The 24609-nt window shown below is 41.2% G+C and overlaps 1 protein-coding gene across 1 annotated transcript in view; it reads left to right on the top strand.

Annotated features, from left to right (window-relative positions):
• LOC109507780 (metabotropic glutamate receptor 4-like) overlaps window positions 1-24609 on the top strand; it is a 250799-nt gene that overhangs the window by 150400 nt on the left and 75790 nt on the right. The window contains exon 3 of the mRNA XM_019857434.1: window positions 10580-10796. Coding sequence (XP_019712993.1) covers window positions 10580-10796 — 217 coding nt within the window. The remainder of the gene's footprint in view (window positions 1-10579; window positions 10797-24609) is intronic.

Here is a 24609-nt window from a genome sequence, read left to right on the forward strand (position 1 = left end):
CACAGGTGGCTGCCTGTGCACCAGGGGTTTGTACACAGGCTCGAGAAACACCAAGTTGTGGTCTGCTCTTCCAAGAGGGGGGAGGGGGAGGGGTTTATATGCCTCCTTGGCATTGGCATAAAACAAGTCCAAAATTTTATTGTCTCTAGTGGACAAAACTGAGCATCTCAAGTACAGATGGAAAAAAAATGTATGGATAAATTAAACCTAACAATAAAACCAATATTGAACCAAATGGTGTCAAAGTAGCGCATCGACCTCACAGTGCAGCGGTACCAGGTTCAATCCCGGCTCCGGCCTTCCTGTGTGGGGTTTGCATGTTCTTTCCGGGCCTGCATGGGTTTTCTCCGGATACTCCGGTTTCCACCCACATTCTAAAAACTTGCATGGCAGGCTAATTGAACACTCTGAATTTTCCCTCGGTGTGAATGCGAGCGTGGATGATTGTTCGTCTCTGTGTGCCCTGCGATTGGCTGTGAGGATAAAGCGCATCGGGAAATGGAAATGGTGTCACAGTAATAATTTAATTGCTCTCCACTTAGGACAAAAACAGCCATTATATGAGTTAATAATAATAATAATAATAATTTCATGTGTATCTTGTGACCTGTGTCGGAAATGTCAGTTTTTGTTCTTTTTGTGCTATTTTCTAAAGAGCAATGATTAATGAGAAAGGTACATTTGCATCTCTTTTGAAATGCTACTTAAAACTGCCTGTACCGTTAATTAAGGTTTTTTTCTTTGTGTGTTTTTTTTTTTTTTTTTTTTAATATATTCCGGACGGAATTGATCTGCTTGTGCTGTGGCATGGGGCACCGTGTAAAGTTATAGACTGCTGCCTTAGCTTTCTGCATTAGCTACTTGTGTTCCCCAATGACTCACTGCCATATGTGTTGTGATTGAAAAGTATTTTATGTGTGCAATGTTTCATGCCATTGTCACTTTTATTTTGATATAATGGGAGGTTGCTAGCGGCCCGGTGGTCCAGTGGTTAGCGCGTCGACCTCACAGTGCAGAGGTACCGGGTTCACTTCCAGCACCACTGTGTGGAATTTGCATGTTCTCCCCCCGTCTGCGTGGGTTTTCTCCGGGTACTCCGGTTTTCTCCCACATTCCAAAAACATGCATGGGAGATTAAGGGAACACTCTAAATTGTCCCTGGGTGTGAGTGTGAGCACAGATGGTTGTTCGTTTCTGTGTGCCCTGCGATTGGCTGGCAACCGTTTCAGGGTGTCCCCCGCCTACTGCCCGAAGTTGGCTGGGATAGGCTCCAGCACCCCCCGCGACCCTTGTGAGGATTAAAAGGATCAGAAAATGGATGGATGGATGGATAGGAGGTTGCTATTTACTGTTGCTGTACCATTGCAGTTGTTTCGGGAAGATTCTTGGCCTGAGTCGTTATTGACCAACCTTTGGACTAAGATCTGGATATTCTGTGACCTTTTGTGTTACATTTCATTCCATCTGTTTCTTCTGTTTGACAAAAGGAGCACCAAGTAAGGATGTAGACTGCTACATTAGCATCTCTGTTGATGTGTAACTTAAAACATTACCTGTACAGTTCATAAATATTTGATGATGGTGACAGTTTGGACTCTAGAGCCAATTATTCAGAATATAATTGATCTCAATGGGAAATTTTTGTTTTGAAAGCAGATTGTGGTTGAAATTGGAGGGAGCGTTCTGTCAACAGAGAATAAACACGAGATGTGAGCAGCACTAAAGTCAGGGTAAGCTCAAGTTGAGAAAATTGAGTTCAGACCTCCTCCTGCAGCCTTGTCTCCCAGTAATTGTGTTACCAGAGACAGGAACTACATTCTCAATTATACTTCCACCCATCTGTCCATTTGCCATGCCTATTATCCATGCAGTGCAAGGGATGCAGGGAGCCGCTGTACCAGCGAACAGCAGAAAAAGAACAGACAATTTAAATCGCTGTGTTCACTCTCTATGTTTTTTTGAAGAACCTTGGCTCACTGGCTGCTGCAACTGATTGTAAGTCTAGGCTAAGAAACCCTGAATGTCAAGTCTTGCTTTTCCCAGAGCACTGGTGCATGCATTTTAAATAAAGCACAATAAAAACAAGGGGCGTTTATGGAGTAGAAGACCTTCGACAAAGCTTAAATGTGCCCCTCCAACCACACACACACACACACACACACACACACACACACACGCACGCGCGCATGCACACAATTAAAATTAGCTTACAAGAACAAAACGGGAGGTCACGTTTCATTTTGAATGCACATGTCCAACTTTGCCATGTTTCATTGCTTTTTGGACAAGACTTAAGACTTAATTGTGTATGGAAATTCGTATCCACAAGCCATGCAAATGACTCCACAAGGTCATCATCAGCAAAAACAGACAATAGTGTTTAAAAGACAGCAAATCTTAAAACACCACACAATACACAGCACAACGTGTTGTTCAGGGCAGCTATGATTGTGGGAATGAGGCTTTTCCCCAAAAAAATCAAGACAGTAAAACTGATCGGATGATGCTTTGATATAGTAATGGGAGGAGTTGGGGAGCGACATTTAGTCTTCTGAGTTTGCTGATAGCCTCTGTGGCTATCAGAGGAGGCTGCTCTCACACCACTGGGTGGAATGAATGTTGATGTTGTGCTCGTCCAGAACAGAATGGTTATCTGTGAGGCAAGGCAAGGCAGCTTTATTTTTATCACATATTTCATACACAAGGCAACTCAGCGTGCTTCACACAAGCAAAGACACATCATCTCAAGGCATTTACAAACAGCGAACGACATTCAGAAGCAAAGCGGACAAATCAAAAGTGGCTCATCAGAAATCCAAAAAAATACACATTAACACGATTGAAACACATTCACAAAAGACTTTAAAAAACATTACGAACATTTCAAAGTATAGTCAAGAAATAAATGTGGATTTATGAGCATTTACACTTGGGGCTGACTTCACTTCTGCTGGTAACTTGTTCCATTTGTGTGCAGCAAAACAGCTAAATCAAGCTCCACCACATTTGCTTTGAAATTTGGACTCCACTAATTGACCCAAGTCTGCAGACCTCAGAGCCATAATGGCTTTATCTTCAATCAGAATGTTTTTAAGGTTTTCAAGACCCAAACCAGTTAGTGATTTATAGAGTATTAACAGAATTTAAAATCTATTCCATAGCTGACGGGGAGCCGGTGTTAAAGCTTTTAGGATGAGAGTAGTATGTTCTGATCTAATAGTTTTGGTCAGAACCCAGGCTTCAGTGTTCTGAATGAGCTGCAGCTGTTTAATGCTCTTTTGAGGGCGTCCAGTCAGAAGACCGTAACAATGACGTGAGAAGAGCGAGGATGCCTGTATTTTCAGTCGTTGGTCCTGGCAGATGGGCTGATGCAGTCAGTGGTGTAGACTGGTGTGTATAGGACAGGACTCAACACACAGCCTTGTGAGGCTCCAGAAGCACTGTTACATGCCGGTGGTGTATACAACATATTATTGCAAAGAAAAAAAAAAGACTATTACTTCCTCTTCAATAACATGTCTGTGATATGCTTTAATCAAAACACCACAGGGTTCAAGAATGATATCACACTTTACACAGTCTAATTCTTCGTTCACTCCACATGAAGGAGTATACAGGTATGTGGCACATGGACATGTAACCAAAAATGAACACCCCACCGCCGCAATGCCAAACTCCTCGTTCAATCAAGTACGGACTGCTATTCAAAGCAATGTTCAATTTAGAGTCTTCAATGAACCTGACATGAGTGTTTTTGGAATGCGGGAAAACGCAAGCATAAAAAAAACATGCGAACTCCACACGGGAGTGCCTGAGACAAGATTCAAAATTGAGACCTTTCGACTGTGAGGCAGATGTGCTAACCACTAATCCTCCGTGCTGCGAATGGAATCAGAACAACAACAACAAAAAAAAAAAAACAATAATAGTGTTTTTCCTACATTATCTACAAGGCCGCAGACAGGATATGTGCAGTTATTTCATTTATATCCACGCCCTGCAGTATGTGTCCTTGAACAAATACCAGCATAACAAAAGACCACTATGACAGTGTCCCTTCCTTGCATTCACAGAGCAAAAAAACTTAGTTCCTTCCACCGTTTTCGCTAACCCGTGATGACGCGGATGTGTTTTGTTGTCGTCTCCCGCCACAAAGCCACAAGACCTTTTGCCTCCACCGTATCTCCAGATGCCCCAGTAACCTACAATCAATGCCTTCAACAGAGGACGGACAAAAAGGCCCCACAAAGAGATATAGAAGAATATAGAAGAATATTTTTACCTGTGGAGAGGCTCTTCTGTTCCTTTTTTTTTCGAGGTGTTTGATCAGAGCCTTTCTGTTGCAGTTGCACAGTGCTGGCGTGCTTCTTCTCTTGGCACCAAAGCCGTCATTCAGTCATTGTGGATGCTAACAATGTGTACAGTATGTCTTCATACGCAGCTTTTCATATTCAATGCAGGGAATACCTTGAAGCTTGTAAAATGAGGACCTCCCTTGTGTTGCTTCTATTGAACCGGACCTATTGGGAAAAAGTTACTCTGTAATGTTCACTGAGGCAGTGTGGGTTCAGAGTTCCCATTCACAATGTAAGTCTGAATGGTTTGTCTGTCTCTATATGGGCGGTGACAAGGTGGGGTACACCCTGGACCAAAGTCTTATTAATATAACGTCTCCACGGTGACAGACATGGACACCCAATCGACCCTCATCCGGATAAAGCGGTTCAGATAATGGATGGATAGATGGGTATACCTCCCACAGGTGTCGTCTTTCTGGCTTTTCCGGTAAACAATTCATGTCGGGTATGAGTGGACAAACCATTTTGCTTAAAAACCCTCTTACAAAAGGCCGAAAACTGCCCAGAGCCAGAGCGACTGCATGCCTTTACTATAAACATAGCAGTAAAGTAGGTGCCTGCTCACAATATGGCATTCATAAATTATACGACGTGGATTCAAACTATTGTAGAGTGTACACGGTGTGGTTCATTCAAAGAGTGTCCAGAGCTTTTTATTTTTTATACATCTTCACCCTGGATGGATCACCAAACAATCACATAAAAAAATAAAGAAACAACCATTCACAATTATATCCACACATGGAAAATTTAGTGTTTTCATTATACCTAAAACCTAGTCCTGTCCGCAGCTCAAAAAGATCAAATATTTGTCCCTTTGTTGACAAAAAGTTGGTCAGACTCCAACAAAGCGATGTTGGAGGTACCACTGTACAAAGACGACACAGATACAAATTTCCTTCGTGTTTGCATTATTTACTTCCGTGCATTGCACACATTTCAACACTTCTTGATTTATTCATGACCTTAATTTTGTTATGATAGCAGCTGGACACTTTACAGGTTGTGGAAAACAGCTGGACGCTTTATAGGCAAAAGTGTTTACATTGAGCTCAAAGGCAACACCTCTCCAGTAGAGTAGCCAGACATCATCCTAATTGCCGTCAGCCCCTGCTGGCGCAGATGAAAGTTTGACTTTGTCGGAGTAAGCCGAGCAGCAAATAGCGGAACCTCTTGAATGGAAAAGCAATCCCCGCATAATGATACCACAAATCAGATTCTTGCCGCTGCGAGATTGCGCCGCAAACAATGGGGACTTTATGCTGTCGTTCCAATCGAGGCGTTGTGATATGAAGTACCTAGGTGTGCAGTGGTGAAAATTAATTTATTATCTCCATTATATTATTCCCGAAAGACACCTCATTTGTCTCTCTTTGTGTATTGTTGTGATCCATCACATTGGTTCGAATGACTTCACATCATATGCCACTTGCCGCTGAATCTGACTGTTTCGCTATATTTGAATACACAAACCGTGTGACAATTCAACTGTTTTTATCTCGAAACCGTATTCGACTGAATGTTGATATGTACGATGTCTGTAACAAAATCAAAAGAATCATTTTTTTTAAATTTTATTTATGATTCATATTTAATATCGTGGTAATATATCTGAATGTCTGTCATCTTGAGCCAAACTGAATGGGGAAGTAGACTTATGGCACTTGAACGGGATTCAAATAAATAAACTACTAAAGTCTCCCAATAAAGCACTCTCATAATGTCGCTGCAGTGTCTCTTTAAAGTATATTGCTTGACCAAAGGAAAAAAAAAAAAGGCTGGAGATTTACTCGGCCAGATTTGGACTCCTCCATAACATTTCCATAGCTCACTTTTGACCTTTAATATTTTGACAGCAGATTGCATTGAGACGATGAGACAAAGCGAATAGGATTTAATTCATAAGAAGGCTTTGTCTTTCACATGCTTCAATCCTGGGTAGGGCCAAAAACTGCCATATTTCTTCAAATATTTCCCCAACTACAGAGCGTACCAGGGTTTATACGTTGAGCTGAAGCTTGCAAAGTTGGACGCAACCCAAAAGGAGCATGTTCGAGGTACTTGCAGAACCATTGCGGTAATTCAAACGCGATCTGTACTGTGATTTGCTTACCTGGCTTAACACTTGCGGCATAGCTTTCAGACCATGCTGAAATGTATTTTGCTGGCCAAGTCTAGCTTGAACTTTTCTCATAAGTGGTAAGCAACTCACAGGCTATGCTTTGAGGTGCTTTTCAAAGAATTACGCTGATTAAAATGTGAGCCGCACGGTAATATGCCCCCTCGGTGTGCACTTGTTGCTTGGCTGTGAGACCATGTTTTATTTTGCTTGTTATCCAGGCTTGAGATTTCGACCAGCAGTGCTACCCAAGACTTGAAAAGAGTCTTTCATGTGTAAGAACATCAACATCTTTTACTCGCCATAATAAACTATCTGCCAACAGGCTATAAACCCTCCACTCGCACCTGAGCTTCTCGTTTGCGCCCCCATCTTAAGTGCTCGGTGGTCTCCCCACTGGTCCCTTTGAGTGTCTGATAGCCCCGCAGGCACTTTGAAGCACTTCATGTGTGTACTTAACATAGCAGAGCCCTATCTGTTAAAGAGAGACATAAGTAAGTGGCATTGTATCAGGATCAGTATTCTGTGCATGTGTTATGCTTTTTCTTTTTGGCCTTAATGATGCAACCACAGACTGGGTACCAATGCTGGCCAAGAGAAGGATGACGATGACAATAAAATGATAGTGTCGCTTATTGTAATGTAGAAGCAGCCTAACATACATGAACAGCAATATGTGCATGTGGATTTTCTTTTTCTTTAGCTTTTTTTGTGATGCACCCTTGGAAAAAATGAAAAGTTGAGCATGTAACAACAGACACACTATGGGAAGTAACTTATTGCAGTAGTGGAGCATCAGTAGCCGTACTATGTGCTTGTGCTATGCTTATTCTCTTTTTTGTGACACCACTACATTGAGGTCAATTTGATAACCACAGAGGCAGACATTTTACGTATTGTAAAATAGTCATACTGTAGCAACCGAAGCGGTACTGTGTACTTGTTTTGCTTTTTCTTTGGCTTTTCTGCGATGCCATCACAGACCAGATAAAATAGGATGACAACCGCTCTGGCAAAACTTAATCCTGAACAACCATTCGCCACGCGGCATTAAAACTCTACAGACGGCTGGCATTAAGCCTCGGTGATGACAATGTGTAATTGTTCAATTTGCATCAGCCAGCGCAGTAAACAATAGAGATGTTTTCGTGGAGGGATTACCGAAGACAGGAGGAAAGAGGGGAAAAAAAAAAGCACAGGTGGGATGTTATTAGCATAACAATGCAGGGTTGGTGTACCCGCCTGCTGTTCACTTGTGTCTAGCATGCTCTTTTACCACAGGGATGAATGATGGTCGTCTCATGTGTGATGTTCACCTTCATTTGGTGGAGACATGACTCATGTGCTGGAGTCAATGGAAGGATGAGGTCACATTGTAAAGCACCACCAATACTGTTAAGATAACAGCTGTTATGTGTTACGTTTCATATGAAGTTTCACTTTTCAGAGCTACAGTATATACACGGTGGGCCAAACATAAATATACAATAAATGAATTAAATAATTTTGGGGGATGGGGGGGTAGCAAATGAATTGAGTGAGGAAAAAATAAGGTAGAGTCTAGCCCAGCACTGGAAAGGCAGTGAAGGAAGGAAGGAAGGCAGAAAGTGTCAAGCAAAGAAAGGATGAGTAGAACACTCAGCCCAGTCTGTTTGAACCTTGTTTGTTGTTATCATTATTTTTTAAGTACTGCATTGTCTTTACTACACTTTAATATTATTCGATATTCAATTGCCTGATTTTATGGTTCTCATTTTTTTTCAGCGTGGGCATCGCTGCTCCACTTATTTAGTGGCATGACAAAAAAGCCAAAGAAAAAGCAAAACATACACACATTGTACCGTATTGGCCCGAAGATAAGACGGCCCTGATTATAAGACGACCCCCTCTTTTTCAAGACTCAAGTTTGAAAAAAGGCTTTTTGAACACCAAATTAATTTTTATCCAGAAAATAATTACAGTACATCTGAAACAAATGATTATAACATAACATATTTGAGAGAAAAAGCATGTTATTTTGCCTCATTCCAATCTAAGGTTCAATCACATTCGTAAATGAATGGCTTCTGGTTTTTGAAATGTAAATTACATTATAACTTCTCCTCAGCTGCCGGTTAACCTGGCCGATCTTCGACCCACTTTTTTCCAGATTGTCGCTACGTTTCTCCATTTTCTGTTATCTATTCTATTATTTTCTTCTCATTTCTTTCTTACCGCTATTTTTTATTTTTCTTCTTCGTGCTACCGCTATTTTTATTTTTATTCTTCGTGGCAGGGGTTCACTTTGGCCTGGGGAGTCAAGTTCAGCATTCGCTTCAATGATATCTGGCGCCATCTAGCGTCGCAAATGGGTATAATGTCTAGACCCGACTATAAGACGACCTCCACTTTTTCAGTCTTATTTCAATGCAAAAAACACTGTCTTATATTCGGGCCAATACGGTACTGCTTCCATTGCTATGCTACCCTTATGTCAGGATGCTAAACTATGACCGTTTTTGAGGAGAAGGGGGATTCCTTTCCTGATCATCAGGCACTAACTGTGATGCAGTTTGTTAGTAAGCAGAGTGGCCCCCTTGCATGAACTAAAAAAAAAAAAAAAAAAAAAAAAACAACTCCCCTGTAAATACACTTTATTTCGAGCGTCTCCACTGAGCTGTGCGCTGTGAAAGCATATGGCTGCACATGACACAAACCCACATCTCCTGCCAAAGCCAGGTACACAAACAAACCCTAGGGATGAAGTTTTCCGGACTTAACTTTTGGGATGAAAGCCGCTGGTGCAACTTTGGAGAGGGATCCAAACGTAGAGCTTTTTGGAGCTGGCAATATGATGACGCTCCAAATAGCAGATTCTGATTCAGATGAATACAGCAGCAAAAAAAGAATGCAATTGGATGGACATCAGAACAGCACACGCGAGAAGTCTCAAGGTCCCAAGCCATCAAAGAATTTATGAAGTCTTCAATTAGACCTAACATAATTATGCGAGATTGTAAACACAGCATCAAAGAACACGTTAGTCTTCAATTACCGCATATATGCTCCAAAGCAGACCCTGCTGACCCACAGCTCCAGAGGCCGCATGCGGCCCCTTGCCAGATTTCATGCGGCTTTTGAAGCTCTTTTCACAATGCGCTTAGCAGGGCGTAGCGTGTCATTGTCAACCCCATTTATTGCGTATGAGGTGTGGGGCGGGCATCACACAATGGAGCATGTACGTTATACATTGGGAAGCATATGGTTAGTTGTCATACAACCTGATCTTGTTTTATAAAGTTGGTGTGATTCCCACCTGCTGCAAACCAAGAAAACAGACATTTAATGAGCGACATGTTGAAATATTAAACAATGGGCAATTTGTGCATTTCTCTCAGGAAACCATGCATCACTTTGACAGGTTTTGAGTGTGCCTGCTACATAAAAAAAAAAGTGTTTTGGGCTTCCAAGTGTACCTGCTGAAGAGCTTACACCCTGTAACGTACTGTAGCTGACAAGAAATAATTGTGCACTTGTCAGCTCTTTGCTGTGGTGTAAATATCAAGACTCCAAATTGCAGTCTTATGTGTGTCACCGACAGAAAAAGTGCCATATTCATTTTACTTTCAATCAGACACCACCTTAAATGATGAAAAACACATTCAACCCCCCCCCCCCACCGCTCCCCCAGTCCCATTTTAGTCACTTCCCCAACAGTTTTCTATCATCAACACAAATCTCCTGGTGAAAATGCATTTTATGGGTCTCAAACGTAACCAATCCAACAGGAAATTCTGTGAACATGTCTGTTGTAACGGGGTCGCATGGAAAACTCTCAAAGACCCGTGCCTTCAATATCTTACATATATATTTTTGTAAACATCAAAGAGAGTGGAAAGTCTTCAGTGAACCTAACTGTGCGCACGTTTGTAATCACTAAAGCCTATTTAGTCTTCAGTGAACCCAACAAACATGGTTCTATAACCATTAAAGACAACTTAGAGTCTTCAGCTGACCTAAGGTCTACAAGACACATTTGTAAATATCAAAGAGGGTACAGAGGCTTCAAGAAGCTCGAAACACTTTCCAAAAAGAATAACATCAGTGTTGCTCTTTGGTCCAGATCCCACAGGTGAGCTACGCCTCCACGGCTCCGGAACTGAGTGACAACACTCGCTACGACTTTTTCTCCCGGGTGGTGCCGCCGGACACGTACCAAGCTCAGGCCATGGTGGACATCGTCAAAGCCATGCGCTGGAACTACGTCTCCACTGTGGCCTCAGAGGGCAACTACGGCGAGAGCGGAGTCGAGGCGTTCATCCAGAAGTCTCGGGAGGACGGTGAGTCAGTTGAATCTATGTGTGTGGGGCGGAGGGGGGTGGGGGGTGTGAGCACTAAAGGTGGCGTGGCAAATTTTCCTCTTCATCAGTTCACCTGAGTGAACATATTGTACTGTGCTGCAGAAAATTGCCCAGGCACAAATTAATTAGTTCCAGACCATGGGAAATGTTGAAAGTGCTTTGACAGAATCTCTGGGAAGACTTCACGGTGCTTTCAAAATTACCGGTAAGGCTTCATATATGTGGCATGTAAATGGGTTAGAGGTGTCAAACACACTCTGCTAGCCATTCATTAGTGTGGACAGCTGACTTTTGGCAAGACAAGCATGGGTACACCGTGGACTGGTCACCAGCCAATCACAAGAATCAGAGACAAATGATTAACATTAATATTCACATCAGGACAATTTAGAGTCTTCATCCATCCAGCCATCCTTTTTCCGATCCGCTTATCCTCACAAGGGTCGCGGATGTTGCTGGAGCCTATCCTAGCCGTCTTCGGGCAGTAGGCAGGGGACACCCTGAACCGGTTGCCAGCCAATCGCAGGGCACACAGAGACGAACAACCATCCACACTCACAATCACACCTCGGGACAATTTATAGTCTTCAATGAACCTAAAATGCACATTTATGGAACATGGAAGAATGCCAGAGCCCATGATGATGAAAACACGCATAGGCATGGTGAGGACATGCAAACTCCATTCACGAAGACCAGAGCGGAGATTCGAACCCGACCTGCAGAACTGTGAGTGAGACTTGAACCACAACTGCACTCCGCTGTCAATTTGCTATTTTTCTTTTTTTTGGCAAACTGGGTTACGTCCAGGAATGAGGAATAGAATCCACTTGTGTATTGATTAGCGCTGTCTTTTTGAAAAACCCATCCCCCTTGTGTAAAACTGCACTCTCTATATTACGTTAGCAGGGTGTGGAAGAAACCGTAAAACTGACTTGCAGACGATGTAAGATGCTCACCCAGCACCATTGTTGGCAATAAAAGAGTAACCCCATGACATTAACTACTACTCTTTGTTATAATGCAGTCATTTAAAACATTACAAATAAAAATTGAATTAAAAGGGCACATGTAAAGGAAATTTGACTTTTGATTTACTTGTCAGTGTATTAGTGTGGAGGGTACGCCCATCTGCAATTTTACCAAAAAGGTAACGCCCACCCCTTTTGATGAATGAATGTTAGGGTTTGCCCATTACCGCGTAATGGCGGCAGTGCTTTGCAAAGTTGGATGATTTCCCATAAAGGACAAAATTCTTCTCCTGCTGCTTTAATTTCAATCACCTAAACCCAGGTTTACTTTGCAATGAATTGTCTATCATGTGTAGACCTCCAAAAAGAAGTCTCTTGAACCGAGAGAATTGGCAAAAAATACACAGGGAGTCTTTCATTTTGCTTTGTTGCAGGCATTTTAACATTGCATCGGCAACACTTAAAAAACAAACAAACAAACAAACAAAACAGACCCACGTCCGGACTTAGCAAAAGTATAAGGTTGTGAAAATATATTCAACTGAGCAAATCTTCCCAACAGTGACAAAATGTGACAAATGTTGGAGGAAACTTGTCCATCACCGCCCAGGGCCTAACAGTAACATGCAGACAGCCCATCAACTTGTCGAGGTTTATTTGTGTGTGGCTTGGTGAAATAAAGGAACAGAATGCTGAAGAACATGCCTTCTCCAAGCTTTTGATCTGCTCCTCGAGGGTGGGTGTCTGACTGCGCACCATGAAACCGTTCTTGGCACCACAACGACAGCACGATACCGGATTGGCAACGCCACAAACTCCTCTGCGGCGCTCGCTTCTGAGGCTCCTGTGGAGTTACCACCCAGCACTTCCAGCATATGCTTTTCACAGTATTACGCAACCTTTAATTCCCGCCCATCACTCGGCTTGCCATTTTGTACCAACAGAATTCAATTTGAGGAATGAATCGGGGATCATCGGCAGTTAAATTCAGAGTCAATATTTCCTCCCAGGGAGGATGAATCTTCATTAAAAACTTGCCGAGTTAAGACTGCGGAACAAATTTAAGATGATATTTCACTTTGTGTAATCATTCCACGAGCACACTTGCCCGCTTGATTCACTTTGCGCCATTGTTTAAGGCTTAATATTTCGAGAAAGCAGTCCAGTGTATTACGGGAGTCAGCTGCTTCAGCAACAACCCCGCAGTGACCTGCTTTGAATTCATAGTCAGCTCGCCTCCCTTAAGAGAAACGGGCAATAAAAGAGAGAACAAAGTGAGTTAGGTGCTGAATATGAGAAGAAATAGAAAGACCAAGGGGTTGATTTCTGCTTTTCAATCTATCACGCCTGGTAAACACCGTGGCCTTGAACACTTTCTTTCTCGGTACATTTCCAGCAGATTGCTATCTATCATGAGCTGACCCAGGATGCTATCCTCTCACTGCGATAAAGTGAAATTACTTCCGTTAAAGCACACACACAAGTTGGAAAAACATCACATAAGTGGATGTGTCTGCTGTCCAAACAGAAACAACCAGTTGGCTGCCGAGACCTGTTTCATCGTAAGAGACTGTGCTAGCATCAAAGTAGACTCTACTGGAAAGTTTGCCGAATTGGACGGTAGCAGATAATACCAAGATTTTGAGAGTTGGATTTGGGTTATACTCCATCAAGTCTGTAGACTGTTTTGGGCTGGTTGCAGAAAAGTTTTGGGGTAGGAGAGATTATGTTGCGAGAGAACTGAATTTTGTGGCATGCTTGCAGACTATGATAGGATGTTCGCACAGTGATTTGGGATTGTGGCAGACTATGGTAGGATGGTCTGACCAGGCTGCTGGACTTTGGTAGTGACGGACTAGTACTATAAATTATGGAGACTATGGTCGAGTTCTTCATACAGACAACTGTACTACAATTTTGACAGAGAATTTTTAGACCTTGATGGCATAGTCACAGACCACCAATTGCCGATGACTGTCAGAGTGGTCAGAGTCGGTTTTAGAACCTGGTTGAACACTTTTGGACAACATTAAGGTGGCAGACATTATGTTGCAAGACAAGAGAGATGATATTCTATGATGAGAGACAGGTGACAACCAGCACACTAGCATAGCACATGCAAAACATGCGGCGGTGAGGAAAACATTTCTGGTTCATGCAAACAATTGTGAAATGTCCAAAACAAAAATGATTGAGAATATCGTCTATTCAAGAAAGCAATTTTGGAGCTTCTGAATGAGCTAAGAAATGAGTTAGAGACAGGCACGAGAAAACACTCCTCTCCATTCTGCATTTCCTTGCAGCGTGTCATTTTATTTCCGGACACTGAGACAGTGCTGGTCTCTCCTGGAGCAATTTTCCAGGAGTGCCGCACCAAGGATGAGCAGATACATCCAACTTACACGCACTATGGGCAAGGTAAATCAAACAAAACATGACTTTTATGTGGTTGACGGCTTCCCCAAATTTATCAGAATAATCAATATTTTTTTTTTTTTGGTAACTCAATAATAGGTTAATAGGTGCTCTCAAAAGTGAGTCCTGCCAAAAGTGCAAATCATATTTTCTAAATACTTTGGTCTCTACAATTTTTATTCCTGTTGCCATTAATCAGTTCTGAATAAGGGAACACACAATTGAGAGCCCACTCTTGCAGGATTTGAGTAAAAAAAATTCAATAAAATAAAAAAAAAATAATAATAAGGCACCTGCTCTTAAGGACATTTGTAAATGAGACCCTACATTCGGATCCTTTAAAATTATATTAGGTGGGGAAAAAAAAAAAAAAAACGTCTTTTAATAATTACAGACCTTGTTAGACTGGTAGAGATCATGTGTGGATGGTTCCAGGCTACCAGTTGTTGACTGCTTGGATTTTAAAGACTATGCTGGGATGGTCCAAGAGAATTTTAGGGTGGAAGAAACTGTCGCATACTATTTGAAAAGAGTTCAGACGATATGAAGATAGGACAGATGTTTGGATGGTTTTAGATTATTTTAAATTATGACTATTAAAACGATGTTAGCGTGGTAGAGACTTTGCTGAATAATATTCAGTAAAACAAAAAACATCAAATAACAATAAAAATGTTTAATTTCAGTTTTCTTATTTTGTAAAAATGAGATGCATGGCACGGTAATCGACTGATTAGCACGCCCGCCTCACAGTGCAGAGGTGCAGGGTTCGATTCAGCTGTGGCCTTCCTGTGTGGAGTTTGCATGTTCTCCCCGTGCCTGCGTGGCTTTTCTCCGGGTACTCATGTTTCCTCCCCCATTCCAAAAACATGCATGACAGGTTAACGAACACTCTAAATTGTCCCTGGGTGTGATTGTGTGATAGTTGTTCGTCTATGTGTGCCTTGCGAGTGGCTGGCAACCAGTTCAGGGTGTCGCCCGCCTACTGCCCAAAGACGGCTGGGATAGGCTCCAGCAAGCCCGTGACCCTCGTGAGGATAAGCGGATTAGAAAATGGATGGATGGATAAAAATGAGATTATTAAATACTGTATTCGTTCGCGACTGAGTCCCAACTGCAGACAAGCCTCTCAGACATGTCGATTACTTTGGAACATTCCCCCCCAATAGATGTCATTAATCAACTTAATGAAACCCAGCGTCAATAAGACTCCTAACAAGATTTCCCCGGCAAAGTGACGGCCTGTCTGACAGCCACATGAGAAAGCCTGCTAATGGAGTCACTGCCATCCCCGTTTGATGGGGAGGATTACATCCATTGGCTGCACAATTTGGGTGACTGAGTTGATGTATGCAGAGAATGCAAAATGAATAGGGGGGAGTCCAACAGCACTGCTTTGCTCCAAGGAAGACTATATCTGAGAATAAGTAAAAAGAAAAAAAAAAGGGCAATGCTTTTTTTTTGTCTTTAATGATTTTTTTTTTTCACTACAATAATGTATTTTCTCAAGACATTGAATTTACCTGCATTGATTTTAAAAAATAAATGAATAATCTGTCATAAAGTCCGTATTTTGCTTCATAGTAGGTCTCAAACCTTCGGCCATTTGGTCCCTTTAACAACCAAACTGCCCATTAATATACAGCTAATGTCTCCCCACAAAGTATTCAACTTGTAAGAGAAAAAAAAAAAAAAACACATTTTCAAATGCCTCACTGACACTCATGAAATCAACCATGAAAAATGAAATGATAAGGTACTAAGGTGATTTATTTCCAAGAAACGTAAATGAACGAAAGGACAAGTTACCGCTCGGGTGTGGGACTTGATGGCTCTCGATGAAAAAATTGGCGGTCACTGAAATGATGCCAAGTCACCCTAAGGGGAACGGATTTCCCCATAAAATGTCGACTTGTAGCAGAAATCAAACACACACGGTGGCTGTCAAAATAGGATCACGAGTACCCCAAACTGTTACGGTTGGAAATCCAATAAGTTGCGATGTAGGGGTGTCACGGTACATTTGTTGCATTCAACTCCCGCATGGCGCATTGTAACCACATCAGTAGCCATCTTATGCTGAATCCCACATTACTCGACAAGCAAATGCAGTGCAGCTCAGACTCTGGCGAGTGGCTTTGCAATATGCTTATGGTATTACGTCAAACGCAAAAGCAACTTCCAGCAGCATTTAAACAGCCTCTGAGTAGCTCTTCCGATGATGTCAAAGCAACAACAAATGCCATTCATGTTTTTATTGCTCAGTCACTCACACTATTCAAATTGCTCCTCTTGCACTTGTCCATATTATTAATTTCTTCAAGAGAAAAGACAAGCTATTGATGTTGCACTTTCCTGAAAACAATATTTCGGATTAAGACGTTATACTGTGCATATTATTAAATATTGCTTTTATTGTTCTCTTTTTTGTTGTTGTTTTTGGATAAATTTGAGACTCTTTCCCTTTACTGTGAGTAATTTTGAGTGTTTTCATTTCATTTTAAAGCTGTAGCTGTTTGTTCTTTGACTGCACGATTTCCGAAACATGTTACGTGAGCACATTGCAGACATTACATGGACACATTTTATTTAATTTCTAATTTTTAAAAAATGTGGCAAACCTTGAACTGGACAACCAGCCCATGCCAATATCAGCTATGGGTCATTTGAAATGTACTGGTACATCCATCCATTTTCAACACTGCTTATCCTGAACAGGGTCGTGGAGCATATGTCAGTTGACTTCGAATGGAAGGTCAGCTACACCCTGAACTGGTCGCCAGTCAGTCACAGGGCACATGTAGCAACGAACATCCATTCACACCCAGAACCATGCCGTACTGCGTAGGAAACTGATCCCACGCTGCCCGCTCACAAGTCAGGCGAAGTGTACCTCTAGTCTACACCATCAACGAACGACATGGAAATGACCAGGCATTAAGTTAGAATCAGCCGCTCAGGCCTGCAATGTCAATCCAGCCTTCGTCTGCAGTTGACTTTCATGTGAATTCTCCCCTAAGATGGCACTTGAGAGATGTCCCTTGTCTTTACTTCCCACAAAGCAATGAGGGCAAGATTTTTAAACCTCAGTCGCAGACTTCACCCGCAGGGAAGGATCAAGCGTGACGTTCCCGCTTCCATCCACAAAGCCGGCTGATATCTGAACACTGTACCCTTCTCAACTTCTTTATTACACGGCAAGACCAAAATAACCCCATCCGAGTCCCTTCAGATTTATCCTGTTGCAATTTGTTTAAACAATTATGCGTCGTGACTTAATTGGGAGAGCCGACAAGCAGAATGATGATCTGGCTGCCTCGCCGACTTAATGGTAGAGGGATCCTCTTGGTGGGGGACGTATCGCACCAGGCAATTTTCTTAAGCAAGTAAGGCCACATGAACCATGATCTGGAACATTACTTATCATGTCTTTCTGCCGGGAAAAGCTCAGCGCCTCACGTGATCTATGTGGGAATAATTGCCCGCCTCTTCATTTTTCATGCAAGGAAATATTGAAATGCGGCAAAAGTTGCAAGCAGAAGCCATGGATTAGGGCATGGGGGAGGATATGGGTGGTGGCGGCGAGGGAGCGTGATGTTGTTTAATTGGTCCTGAAGTACCCTTGGGGGGGATTCTGCATGAATTGCCCTAAAAATGCAATGTGAATCACAACAGACAAGGTGAGCCAAGACAGTATGTGAAGAGTGGAAAAGAAACGGAAATGAAAGGATGATTCATGCCTCATGTTAAAGGCTTAAAAAAAAGTACATTACATGATATCATGTTTCCATTTTTCCAAACATGTGCCTTTTGCCCCCATAACGTAAACCATTGCACATTGAACTAGGGCCTGGGGAAAAAAAGTCCAAGACTACAAGATGCAAAAGTGACAGGCCTACAGCAGAGAAAAGAACAAAAAACTTATTATAGTTGTACCTCGCTCTCTCACACAATTTAAACACATTTAAACATATTAAAAGAATCACTTAACCACATTTCATGTAAAAACAAACACTGTTTAGAAAATACGGTATGTATTCTTGTGTTGGATATGTGCCTTTAAGAGCCGGGACATGGTGGGGTGGCATGTGTCTGCGTGTGAGTGTCTGGGTGTGAGCTGTGGCCGACAGCAGTTCCTGCGTGAGTGTGCTCATTGCGTTCATGTGTTTTTCCATTCTTCCAGTGTTCAATAAACAGCTGGCAAGTGCATTGGCAACTTTTGCTCTCCTTTCCCATATGCAAGGGCATTACACTTAGTACTCTGTGTGATCCACAAATTTCTGCAAAATAGCTTCGATTTCCATGACAGAAAAATGGATACAGTTCACTCTAAAGTATATTTATATTGCAGTTCACCTCATGTGGATAATATTTTAGATATATATTTTTTGTATTAACTTTGTCACTTTTAATTTGTTACACTTTTTTACACAATTTTTTAATCACACCATTTTCCATAAATAATCACGGTCAATCACATTTTACTACTCTACCCCTTATTACAAACATTTTTTTTAAATGAAACGTGTAACCAATACTTACTTGCAAAAGTAATGTCAAAAAGAAATTAGAAATAGAAATAGAATTACATTTACACTTTGATAGCCTGTTCTAATAGCTTCTCCTGTAAAATATAAATATAACTCATATGGTGTTTGAATTTAGCTTTGCAAAGTGTGCAAATTATATTTCTCCATGCATCAGGAAAGTAAAACTAAAAGTTAAACTACCTGTAGTTCGTGTTTGTCCATCTTCGCACCAGTGACTCAGATAGGTTTGCCTGCACACTTGAGCAAAGGCTATTGGCTCCAACAGGAAGTAAAAACCTAATTTTTTTCTTCAAATAATTTAAATTCATCTCCAAAGTTAACACTTTAACTTTGAAAGCCCTAGGTGATATACAGTACATTTACACTGTGCTTAAAACGTTTGTTGAAATGATGACAGGGTGTGGGAGGGCATTACGACTTTTCATATAGTCTACATATAGTGACTGGTTCCTACTAAATCTCGTAATGAACACTAAACCATCCTAGTTCACCAATTATCACAGAACTAGAACTCTAGCCAAGAAAATATGTCAATTTTGTCATCCTGCATGTGGAACCAGAGGCCCGTGGAACCACTTAGGTGGCAGAGCAGCCGTAGGATTAGTTTAAAATTAAAATATTGATTTATGATCTATCGATTCCCTCTGTTGAAAACTGGGCCATCCATCCTTACTCTGTGTGTGTGTGTGTGTGTGTGTGTGTGTGTGTGTGTGTGTGTGTGTGTGTGTGTGTGTGTTGGGGGGGGCGCACTGGGGTGCAATAAAAAGTAGCACATGCCAAGATGCGTGGACTATTAATTTGTCAAGAGTTAAAGTAAATGTATAGAATGCATGAGAGTGTTGTTTTCAGGGAAAAAAAAATACCGTGTATTTTTGGCCAATGTAATTTCACTTATCGTAATTTCCAGTGAGTATCACACACCCCAGAATAATACACCCCCGCCCCCACCGCCCCGATCTGTTTGACAACATCAACTGGAGATGCGGAGATGCGGTGTTTGTGTTGTCTACTCATCATTTGGCCAATTCCCTCACAAGCGACAGGGAAAAGAAACCCGAAACTTGAGTGAGAACATTTCTGCACGATTGAAGCATACTACTGTGACGTATGTATGAAGTGTCAATAGCCAACACAAGTGGTGCAATTCACATGCAGCACCGAGCTACCTCGCATCGTCGATGCACGAGCCACGAATGATCTAACTTTGGCTGGCTCAGTACAAAGCCGGAGCTAGTCATTTGGATGTCCAAGACAATCATAGTCAGAGCCACCGTACTTTTGCTCACCTCAGAGTTGTTTCGTATAAGCCACTCTGCTTTTTAAATCTGCCACAATGATCAAAAAAACGTTAGCTTCCTAATATTTACCACTAAACTGACTGAAAATATTTCGCATCATCTAAAAAGTGTGAATTTGATACAATTGTCACATTTACTGAGCTAGATAAAGTCCATAAAATCCGAATACTGTTTCTAACAAGTGAAGCATTTCCAACACTTTTACAGAAGTTCGTAATAACATTATTCAACAATTAATCAGAATTTACCTTTTCAACCATTTTGTATTTGCATATTGTCGATAAAAGTATCGCTCTTGTCACTCTTCACATCATGCATTCTTGAATTATAAAATAACAAATATTGAATCCATCATTTATTGAACATTATGATTTCTGGCCAAGTCAATTTGGGCCAGTACTTGACGGAACTAGTGGCAGAAAATCCTTAATCCTTTACCGATTATTACCGCATTCGTGTTACATTGCTCTCAAATCTCTGTCCAATGAAATCCTCGATTTTGATGTTTTGCTGTTTGGAATTTTTTTAATCACAAACCTGCATCATGTCACTTGTTGCCCGTGTGATACGTGTTTGGCCACCGTTTGTATGTCTGATGTTGCTCGCCGTGGCCCAAGGAACACTCAGGGCATTTGTGTGAATGCTCAGTCGCACAGAAAATTAGAAGGAACATTGGCTGCAGCAAACACTAAAACAAACTATATATTAATAACAGGCGCGCACACACACACACACACACACACACACACACACACACACACACACACACACACACACACACACACACATAAACGCAGACACACACACACCAAAAGCATTTTTTTTTTCTTTCCCTTACAACTATCACGGTTGATTTGGAAACAGTCCTATCCTTTGACTGTGATTGATTGGTTAGGCACTCCTGCTCTTGGTATAGGTAAACGTGTATTAAAAGTGAACATTTTTTTGTTTATGAACCAGTTTATCATATTTTTTTTTCAAAAAATGTGGGTTATGTCAACTGAAACAAAAGGTCAAATTAACTAGAGCAGTTTGAATGAAACCAAAGGTGAGCCTGTACTTAATTCGCCGTGTTTGGAGGTTTAAAAAACATATATAAATGATAAAAAAATCAATGAATAAATTAAAAAAATTGGGACTGACCGAAAGACAGACTGGTCGACACAGATGGGCCGTACGGGGCTTTACCATCCATAATATTGGAAATTTTGGGGTGATTGTTCTCATATTTTCAGAAGTTGATGTGAGCATAAGTCGAGATGTCAACATGAATTTGGGTGATGAATGAACTCAGTTTTTGGACATTAGGCCATGTTAAGTTTCCAACATTTTGCATTTAAGACTCCCTGGAACAATCATAGTATGACAATAAGTTAGGAGGAACATATTACATTGGGGTCGGCTATTTGACCCTGTTTCATAAAGGAAACTGCGGGAGAGTTAAAATCCTTTTGGTTTTAACTGCCTAAAATGAAGATTGATTTTCCCCTTTTTTTTTTCTTTTTTTTTTTTTAACTTCTTCTGCAGACACCACATTGAGTCGGGTAGCGCGTTCCAAGCTGTTTTTATCGGCACGTCCTGCCATATGGGATGCAGCCATCGTATTAGCCATGAAATCAGCAAATGATATTTGTAAAATTGAGTTAGAATGACATAATACAATCTCCAAAGCAATGGTTCAGTATTAATCCAATGAGTTCTGGCTTGATGATACATCTCCAAAGAGCAAGTGAACGAGGCATCCTCACAAATCACTTCACTTTACAGCTGTGGTGTTGACGCACACTAGGTGGGATCAATGTACTGTATATGTACTGTAAATGTTGTCTATGGTAATACATGCCAGCATTTTTTACAAAGGGCGGCATTCGATAATGCACCGTTAATAGCTGCAAGAACATAGCACAGTAGCTTAAAAAATGGACCAACCTATTGTCTGCAGTGTATTAATTATAACCCTCCCACACATTTCATTTGCCCCTTTAAGGCTGCGGTCTGGGGATGGGTCGGAAGGCCGACCAGGGACAGAGCAAGGGGGTTGTAATGAGGTGCGTGTCTGTAAAGACAATAAAAAACAACCCCATGAGAGAAAAATTCCTGGCGCCGTGCCTGGTGCCAAAGTTACTTCGTTAGAGATAGAGCTGGAGGATTAATTGAAATGTAATCATAAATTTGATTTTGGCTTCTTTCGAGCTATAAAACATTAAAATTGAAGAAAAAGATTTAATCTGTAGAACAGCATTTATAAGTTCCCAGCGTTGTGAAAAGTCCCTGAATGAATCATTTAGTGCACAGGAACAGCTGGGATTTTTTGTTTATTTTTTTAACTATTATGTTAATATATTGTTATTTTACTTGCTTACAGCATTTTTTTTCGTTGCCCTTTCAAGTTATATTTATAGTTGAGTTTTCAAGGATTCAAAGAATTTTCCTGTCCTCCAAATTCAAGGATACAAAGATCCTTCAAGGACTTTTTATTTTGTACCAACACATATTTCCACACGACATGGCAAGAAATACAATTTCCTAGATCCCATATTAGCCCAGTAAGTCCCAGGACTTGTGAAAAAAAAACATAATAAAATAAATATGACAAATAGATAAGGGGGAATGCTTTTTCAAGGTTTCAATGTGTGCAAAGATGCAAGGTTTCAAAGGGTGTGGATGTAGCAGAAAATGAAAGTGCAAGAGGCTTGAATTTCACATGATATTTGCAAGGTCATTTTGTACTTGACAAAAAGAACAGTGTTCAAGCATAAAATTGAAGTTGTGCAGGGGCTATGATTTTAGCTTTGAGTAGTTGCGTCTTACAAGTTGAACAGTTGTACGTTTTGAAATCAATAAGAAGTTGTTTTAATAATCATGATTTCAATCTTAATCAAAAATAATTGATTCTTATTTTTTTTTCCATTATCTACCAGTCCTAACTTTAGGGTTAAGCCTCAAGATTTATGAATTGCACATACTGAATGTGAATTACTGCCACCTCTATTTCATATTTGATGGGTGAGCAGGTACTTCAGATACCCAACTGGTTTGTATACAAGCCATTGACATGTAAATCCTCCATTATATCATTATATTTCCCCTTTTGAGCTTTTCCATATATTGATTTATTATTATTATTATTTTGAGGAGGTCAGTTATATAAAGAGGAGCAAGACAGGTGTGATTCATGTGTCTGCTGAGGGACAATGGCGTCCTTGGCTCCTTTTAACATCCAACTCAACTTTGCTCTGGTGTATTCATAATTCACTTACTTGGCAGCACCCACGACTACCGTTGTGGCACACTTTTGTCCATTTGCCAAAGCGTGTGTTGCACTAATGGCACATAAATGCAATTGAGTTGCAGAAAAACCTAAAGGGGATGTGGCGGGGGGGGGGGGCGTGCCATGAAGACATCATCATGTTCGTGAAGCAAGTGAGGACACGCGCTCTGGCGAAAAATACCGCCGTGACTATTTGCCGTTAGAGAGTGCAAAGTAACCTTGACGCGAGGAACCGAATTGCATTTAGAGAGACGTGGAAAAAACAAGATTTCCATATGGTAATAGGCAGCACAGTGAGATACAGATAGGATTGCTATTATTCCATTAGCACTAAATGAAACATCTGAAAGGGAAAAGGCGAAAGGGTGGTGGTGGATTTAAGTGATTCCCAGCAGAAGCAGGCTGATTCTTAGCCTCAGTTACGGAAAATATGTCATGTCAGGCCCGGATGTGTTTTGAACTAATATTGTTTAGGACGTCAAATCTCAAGCTTGCATCTTCTCCCAATGTTTTTGTTAGGTTCATGTTAGCCTGTAAATTGTCCATAGGTGTGAATTAGAGTGTCAACTGTTGTTTGTCTGTATGGGCCATGCCATTTGCTGGCGTAGCCCTGTTTTCTTGCCCAAAGTCAATTGGGATAGGCTCCACCTCACCCATGACTGTAATGAGGATACGTACTCTTAAAAATGGATAACCTGATGAGGATATTGCTTGTGAATATATATTTTTGAGCATAAATGCACATTTATTTCCACTATAGTGGGTTTAAATGAATCTGGAATGTCTTATCTGGCTTGCGTTTTTTTCATAAATGCAGACTTAAAAAGAAAACTGACTTTTGTGTCCCTATTTTTTAGTTGCCAACACAATCGGCGGGGCACAGGAAATCCCATCAGTGTGAGCTTGGTGAAGAATGCAGCTCCCATTAAGAGTTCAAATGAGGAAAAAACATGTCGGCTTTATTGCCATTAAAGTATAATTCACCTGCTTCAAGCTGTGGATGTTTTCAACTCGGGGAGGAAAGCTATTAGTGCATTATTAGACACGTTATGCTGGCATCTTTTTTGAAGTCGTGGGTGCTATGGGAGATAATTTAACTGGGGATGAGTCATAAGACGACGTGACTCACAGTTGCAAGAAAAAAGTATGAAAGCGTCTTGGAAATCCATAGATTTCGAGAAAAATGTCATGTTTATACTGGGCACACCTGGTAAAAATGTACATTCCAAGCTGGAATCACCTGTGCGTGGGCTAATTGGAATCAGGAGCCAGCCTATAGGCCAATCA

Source organism: Hippocampus comes, unplaced genomic scaffold (genome assembly GCF_001891065.2).
Source record: "Hippocampus comes isolate QL1 unplaced genomic scaffold, H_comes_QL1_v1.1 scaffold17, whole genome shotgun sequence".
NCBI lineage: Eukaryota > Metazoa > Chordata > Actinopteri > Syngnathiformes > Syngnathidae > Hippocampus > Hippocampus comes.